Here is a 7,821-nt window from a genome sequence, read left to right as displayed (position 1 = left end):
CAGCCACGCACGAGCAGGGCGCCACCTTTGCATCCTCCTCGCGTTACGCCGCACCAACCAAGTGATACCGCCCCGATGTTTCCAAAGTACCGTCCCTGTGCCCATGGGGCACCCGTGTGGTGTGCCACCCCACCCTGCCTCAACCCTCATGCGCCGTGGTGGACAGGAGAAACAAAACATCAGAATCAGAGCGCCGCCCATGCCCCGCCGTCCACCAGCCGAGCCACCCCGCCGGCCGCACGCGGCAGCCCGCTCGCTCCCTCGCTCGCTTGCTTGACCGGGAACTGAAGCTGAAACCGAAACCAGTCGCCTCCGGCCTCGTTGACCCGCCCCGCCCGTCGCCACGCGACGCAACAGAACCTCACCAAACCCACCTGACCCGGCCCGGCCCGGCCCGGACCAAGACGTGGCAAGGCAACAGCGCAGCGGAGCAAAGAGCTTCCATTTGAGCCCGGAGGAGGAATTCAAAAGCATTAAACGCCTTCCTTAAAAAACCAAAACCCCTCCCCACGATATTAGCTGCGCCTTCCTCTCCCATCTGCCCCGCCCCGCCACATCTCCCTCCTGTTAGTCTCCCTCTTCCCCGTCTCCGGCCGCCGTCGCCGCCGTCATCGTCCGCCCGGCCGCCGTCTTCTGCCGCGGAGCTGGGGAGGGGTGCGTGGGGTTTTGGGCTCGGATCGGCGGCGAGGGCTGCCGCTGCCGCCGCGGCGTGGGGAGGTGAGGCGGAGGCGGAGGCGGAGGAGCAATAACTGGGAGGGAGGCAGTTGGGGGAGTGTAATTCGGGGCATTGATGGCGGAGCCCCGGAGGGTAGTGGTTCCTGTACCTGCGCAGCTCTGCCCCCGCCTTTATTGCTTTTAATTTCCCTCCCAATTCCATCCCCCAATTCCAGCCCACAGTTTCAACGCGCACGCCCGGGCCGGAGCACTGCCGCTGCAGTAGTATCCTAGCGTCGCGGGCGGGCATGGGGAGCGGCAGCGGCGGCGGCGGCGGGAGGAGGTGGTGATGATGTACACGCGCGCGCGCGCGCTCTGGGCGGCGCTGCTGCTCGTCGCGCTGGCGGCGGCGGTGCCCGGGGCGGTGCGGGGGCAGGGCGGCCTCGCCTCGCGGGCGGATCTCGCGGGGCTCTACACGCTGCGGGGCGCGCTCGGGCTGCGGGCGCGGGACTGGCCGCGCAAGGCGGACCCGTGCTCCGCGTGGGCCGGCGTGGGCTGCCGGGGCGGCCGCGTCGTGTCCGTCAGCCTCGCCGGCCTGCGGCGCACGCGGCTGGGCCGCCTCGCCCCGCGCTTCGACGTCGGCGGCCTGCGCAACCTCTCGCGGCTCGAGTCCTTCACCGCCGCCGGCTTCGGCCTCCCCGGCTCCATCCCGGCGTGGCTCGGCGCGGGGCTCGCGCCCACCTTCCGGGCCCTCGACCTCTCCGCCTGCGCCGTCACGGGGGAGATCGCCGCCTCGGCCCTTGCGGGGCTCAGCAACCTCACCACCCTCAACCTCGCCGGCAATCTGCTCTCCGGGCAACTACCGGCCGCCGCGCTGGCGGGGCTCCCGAAGTTAGGGACTCTCAACCTCTCCGGCAATGCCTTCTCCGGCGCGCTACCTGACGCGGTGTGGTCGCTCCCGGAGCTGCGCGTTCTCGATGTGTCTCAGACTAACCTCACTGGCGCACTGCCGGGGGCAGGGATTGCGCCGTCAGCCACCTTGCAGACGGTGGATCTGTCTGGGAACCTATTCTATGGCACCGTGCAGGACACCTTCCGTCAGCTGTTCAACCGGGTGACGGCCAATATCTCTGGGAATTACTTTGAGGGCAAGCTGTCAAGTGTTGCCGGTGGTGGAAATGTGTCCTCTGAGATGAACTGCTTCCTTGACGTTGCCGGGCAGCGTAGCCCGGAGGATTGCCAACAATTCTATGCTGGGCGTGGACTGCCATACGATGGGCCGGTTGCCGCACCAACGCCACAGCCTGAGCCTGCGCCTTCGCCTGAAAAGAAGAATGGAAGGCACAAGAATTTGAAGTATATATTGATTGGGGCCATTGGTGGCGGTGTCCTGCTTCTAGCCGTGGTTGCAGCCGTTGTGTATTGCATTGTGTGTTCTAGGAGGGGTAGGAGTGATCAGAGGGAAAGTGGCGCTCCAAGTGCACCGTCAGGAGTGCATGGGAGTTCAAGGGCTGCGGCAGCTACTGGTGCCACACAGCCTTCTGCCTCGCCCGCAAGTTTGGCAAAGGTTGGTGATTCATTTGCTTATGACCAGCTCGCCAGTGCCACCTCGGGGTTTGCGGAGGAGAGGATTATCAAGCATGGTCATTCAGGTGATCTATACCATGGTGTGCTCCAAGATGGGACCACCGTGGTCGTGAAGAGGATCACTACCCGTGTCGCTAGGAAAGATGCGTATATGACGGAGTTAGATTTATTTGCGAAGGGATTGCATGAAAGGCTGGTGCCCTTAATTGGTCATTGCTTTGATAAAGAGGATGAGAAGCTTCTTGTGTATAGGTTTGTCCGTAATGGTGACTTGTCATGTGCACTGCACAGAAAGACAGGGGAGGAAGAGGAGGGAATGCAATCGTTGGATTGGATAAAGAGGTTGAAGATTGCAACAGGCGTCGCGGAGGCACTGTGCTACCTTCATCACGAGTGTACTCCACCCATGGTTCACAGGTATAAACTTCTGTATTGTTCGTAGATGCCAAATTTATTCAGAATGATGTTTCTTTGTAAGTACCCCCATTCCAAATTAATCGAAGCTCTAGCTTTGTCCAAGTCAAACTTGTCTATTTCTTACCAAGTCTATGTGAAAATGTGCTAATATCTAGAACATCAAATATATTTTTTCTATAGAGTTAGTCAAATTTAGGACAATGCTAAAACTTTAATTAATTTGTAACGGATGTAGTATGGTGCAAAATGGGCAACGTACAGGTTTGTGATCTTTTATCTTAGGTAGATATTGGGCTCTTTTCTCAACGTGATGATTATACTGGCATTAAGTGCTGGCCCAACATTCCCCACCTTCTGCATTTCATTGTGGGTGTTATGACAATTCATATTTCTTTCTGTTGGTACTGGGGTGGTTATGCAATGGGCACCATCATGTGTCCCAACAGAACTGGTGACAGCTAGGAATACACTGGCCAGTGGCCACGCACTTAATGGACTGGATATTGCTGAATCAGTTTTGGTTATATATATAGTACGTCCTGTCCCTTGCCCGAATAACAAAAATTCAATGCGAACAATGTTATTATTTCTTTCATTATTTATCAACCATGTTGGACATAATTTTCGCTGTCGTGTAGTGGCATCTCATTATTATTTAGCATATTAACATTTTTAGGCGTTTTCCTTCCATAAAAACAAATTCCATTCTTATCCGTTCCAGTATGATTTGTGTGATCTCCTGACCAACTATCAATCTCCACACGACCAATCACCACATCAATTGGTTAGCAATTTATTTCTTATTACTTCAGTCATTTTCTTGTTTGTGAGATCATACATTGCCGTCAGTTGCTATTGACAAGTTTCTTGTATTAAACTGTTGAAAATCATCCTGCCACAATATCATCATACAAAATGATAGGCAATTCTACGATTTTCTCATTCATTTCACCAGGAACATTATTTTTAATATCAACCTGTTACGCACAATATGATCATGAGAGAAATACTAGCTGTTGAGCTAACTTCATGAATTCTCTGCTACAGGGATGTGCAAGCCAGCAGTATCCTCCTTGATGATAAATTTGAAGTGCGTCTTGGAAGTTTGAGTGAAGTTTGTCGTCAAGAAGGGGAAAGTCACCAAAACGTCATCACAAAGCTATTACGATTCTCATCGTAAGTTTCTGTTTCTTTCACTGGATGATTGGCTCATGTACCTTATTTGCTCAAACGTGTAAAATTGCCCATTTTGTACCATACTACCTCGTCCGTTACAAACCTGTAAAATGCCCATTTTGCACCATACTAGGTCCGTTACAAAATTGCTCAAGCCTGTAAATTATGCTTTTTAAAAGTCAGTGTAAGCCTTTCACGTGTCACTTATGACTCGAGCTCTCATTATTGCATCCATCTTCAATTGATCATGTCCCATCTTATTTGCTAACCCGTGCCTTTTTTTCCACGTGTCTAGACTCAAAATCTCTATATCATTTGGTACTGCATCTATCACCTGACTTGATCACAGCCATTTATTTGCTAATATCTCCAAGGAAATATTAGATCATGTAACTGGCAACTTAACATGGGTCAAGTAAAATTATTTTGAACCAAGTACCTTTTGAAAGCATGTGTTCAACTTGAGCATTGTAGTAATTATTGCAGGCAATTACTAGATGCCACTTCTATAGATTTTGTCTCTCACTCTTGCCACTCTTGGCACTCACTGAGGATGTATTAGATCAAATTATCTGAAAACAAAATTACCTGAATTAGTTGATGCAAATAATTTTTGTCTCAGTTTCTTCTTTGTTGCTTGTGGCAGCCTAATATTTTTCAGTTGTCACCAAATTTCTGCTCTTTTTAAGTAATTTAATTTTATATTAGATTAAATTAAATCCCCTCCGGTGTTTAACGTTGTATTGTTTTCTGGGATGCAGGACGGCGGATCAAAGTTCTTCTGGTGAGTGCATCCACATACAATTTCATTGATTTGAAGCATTTCAGCCTTGACAATATATCCTCTAGTTTAGGCCCATTTTTTAACATCCCCATAAATATTTTTCATGGTTGCAAGTAAACTGACCAGCAGCTCTAATGTAAACAGGTTCTCCATCTGCATCATGTTCATACGATGTCTACTGCTTTGGAAAAGTATTGCTGGAGCTGGTGACAGGGAGACTTGGTATCAGTGCATCAAGTGACGGTACAACAAGTGATTGGCTTGATAACACCCTGAGGTACATCAACATTTATGAGAAAGAGCTCATGAGCAAAATCATTGACCCAACCCTCATTATTGATGAGGATCATTTGGAGGAAGTCTGGGCAATGGCAATTGTCGCAAAGTCTTGTTTGAATCCTAGGTCTTCGAAACGGCCACCAATGAAATATATCCTAAAAGCACTTGAGAATCCCTTGAAAGTGGTAAGAGAAGATAATGGCTCTAGCTCGGCCAGGTTGAGAGCAACATCTTCAAGGGGTTCGTGGAATGCTGCATTCTTCGGGAGTTGGCGGCATAGCTCGTCAGAGATTGGTCCTTCAAGGGATGATAACATGTTTAAGCGGTCAGAGACAATCAAATCATCCGGCGGGAGCAATGGTGATCATTCTTCGTCCCGCAGGAGGCAATCTAAGGAGATCTTCCCCGAGCCATCTGGTTCTCGTGACACAGAGGATTAAGGATACTTCATTCTATCTTTTTGCGATCCTTTGGGTTCACAGAGGTGGCTCTGTTGAAGCTCTGCTGCCAGCGTGTGATTAGATTCTTTCAGCTGAAAAGCCGGAGGGCGAATTCGCCTGTTGCCAATGACTTCGCAAGCAGCAGACTGTTGCCGAGGCACCATTTTTTTGGGGTTGGAATGTGAGGTGAGTGCATGGAGGTCGGTGTATACCCTGCCTGGTGCACTGTCTGGACGATGGCGTGGAGTGGCTCTGGTTTCTCTTTCTTTTCCTTTTTTTCTCCTGGTCATGGTTAAAGAGAAAATGTCGAGCTGATTCTTTTTCTCCTTCCTGCTGTAATTGATTGTTTCATGGTTGATCATAGCAAAAATGTTCGTTCCATCCCTCGGCTTGGTTATTTCTGTTCTAGTTTGACGGGTTGTAGTTCAACTAGGCTCACTCGGTGTCATTTTTTTCTGGAGAGAAAACACCGTGCCAGCCCAGTTCGAAGACCTGAGAAAAGGCCAACTTGTGATGCCTACCTACCGGAAAAGGCCAAAACTGCAAATGTCTGTTTGTGGTGTTCCGGCCCAGCCCAAAAGATGCCAGCGGGATTGCTGTAATGTGCAGCGCTTGTAGCTCAGTGGATAGAGCATTTGTTTCCTAAACAAAAAGTCGAAGGTTCGATCCCTTCCTAGCGCATTCACCATTTTTTATATTTCCATGCACTACTGCCACTGGGCAAAGAACCTTTTTTTTTTCTCTTCTGCATTTTCAAATATCGTCCATACTGCGTGGGCTTGGGCTCAGCGATGAAGTAATGTACACTGTGAGAACACATGAATCGCTTAGTACCACAATGCCAATCAACCTAAATTTTAAAACAGTTGAAGATAGGAGACATGTTCATAAAACAGTTGAAGATGTGAGATATGTTCTTAAGAAGAACAAAGATATATCTTCAGATCGGGGTCCATAGGAGGATCTGCGCTCATGCAGTGGCGGAGCCAGAAACAAAATATAGAGGGGGCCAAACATGTTATATAATGTTAGACGGGGCCAAATTATATAAATCTTGCTAATTTTGTTTGACAAATGAAGGATGAGCAACACATATAGTTGTATTTGTGAGAGCATAGGGGGTCCAAGGCCCGCCAGCACCCCCTGCCTCCGCCACTGTGCTCATGGGACATGGGAGAGCGGTTGCCAGGGTTTTTGCAGAAGTGGAGGTCTTAGCACCCCATTTTGATGGATTTGTACTTTTGTAGGATTTCAAAAACGTAGAAATAGAAAAGAGACATGAATATCAAAGGATAGTGCGAATGTAGAAACTTTATGGAATCTCTACCTATTTATCATAAGTTTAGCTCTCACTATTAGTCTTCGAAGAGCTTGCATGTTTTTTAAGTTGTTGTAGCCTTGTAGGCAACCGTACCTTTAACCTGTTCAAATTGGCCAACTAAAATTGAAGATTGTCTATTCATGGCTGATTAAATCATGTGTGCGTGTGATGAAATATGCATGGCTATTAGAATCCACGAATGTCTATGTGTGACCTCTATGCACACGATCAAGCCAGAAAACACGCATATGGACCACCCAGGTCTTGCACATTGAACTACCACATCACACACGATCCTCCCATATCTTATGCATTGAGGTACCACGTCGCACACATGAACGATATGACCTTCACATCAACAACGGACTACTGGTGACGGGTGCTGCTTGAGATGAGCTATTCTAACCTTTTTTTATGTGATGTTATATACGATATTGGGCATTCTTGGCCAGTAACACCCACTAGAAACAATCCTGAAATCACTATGGGGGTGACGTTGCCGTTCAATCTGAAGTGTTGGACTAAGACCAGACAATACATCCCTACAGATTCTAAACTCCCAGGGATGGGAGCCACCTGGTGCATCGAGGATGTTTTTGCATTTGTGGCCCATGTCAGGGAGTGGACGATAAGGGGCTACATTTGGGCCAATGTGTACGAAAATGTTAATCGTGTGTATGAAAAATGTTTGCGACAATTAAAAATGTCAAATATTTAAAATAAAATATATGTGACACTTTTAGAAAATGTTTATACAATGTAAAAAAGTTCCTGTAATTCAAACATAAATGTTATGTACAATAAGAAAATGCACATCACATTTAAAAAATCTTCACAAATTTCAAAAATAAGTTTTTGACATTTTCAGAAAATGTTTGAACAATGTACAAAAATGTTTGCATAGTAGAAAAATATCATTTAAAAAATGTTTCAACATGTATTTGAAAAAAATTAACATCTATTTAAAAATAGATTCAAAACATGTTTGTAAAAATGCATTTGAAAAATGTTAAGTAAGTATAAAAAATGTTTTACATGTATACAAAAAATATACAACATCTATGTAAAACTAGACATGTGTTGGAAAAAACAAAGAAAATAAGACATGTTCAAAAAACAAAAACACACATGAAACCGACAAAAAACAAAAACAGAAGGTGAAG

The 7,821-nt window shown here is 47.5% G+C and overlaps 1 protein-coding gene and 1 non-coding gene across 2 annotated transcripts; both read left to right on the top strand.

Annotated features, from left to right (window-relative positions):
• Positions 1-467: 467 nt before the first annotated feature.
• LOC123095955 (probable LRR receptor-like serine/threonine-protein kinase At2g16250) lies at positions 468-5,718 on the top strand. The gene is made up of 4 exons (XM_044517522.1): positions 468-2,658; positions 3,706-3,834; positions 4,596-4,618; positions 4,763-5,718. Exons 1-4 carry the CDS (start codon positions 1,004-1,006, stop codon positions 5,335-5,337), a joined length of 2,382 nt encoding a protein of 793 aa, XP_044373457.1. The 5' UTR covers positions 468-1,003; the 3' UTR covers positions 5,338-5,718.
• Positions 5,719-5,945: 227 nt separating this feature from the next.
• On the top strand, positions 5,946-6,018 carry TRNAR-CCU (transfer RNA arginine (anticodon CCU)). Its single transcript has one exon. It is a non-coding gene; the product is annotated as a tRNA-Arg (tRNA).
• The last annotated feature ends 1,803 nt before the right edge of the window (positions 6,019-7,821 follow it).

The sequence above is a fragment of the Triticum aestivum genome, chromosome 4D (genome assembly GCF_018294505.1).
Source record: "Triticum aestivum cultivar Chinese Spring chromosome 4D, IWGSC CS RefSeq v2.1, whole genome shotgun sequence".
NCBI lineage: Eukaryota > Viridiplantae > Streptophyta > Magnoliopsida > Poales > Poaceae > Triticum > Triticum aestivum.
Note: the sequence above shows the minus strand (reverse complement) of the source record. Positions and strands in the feature narration are given on the sequence as shown.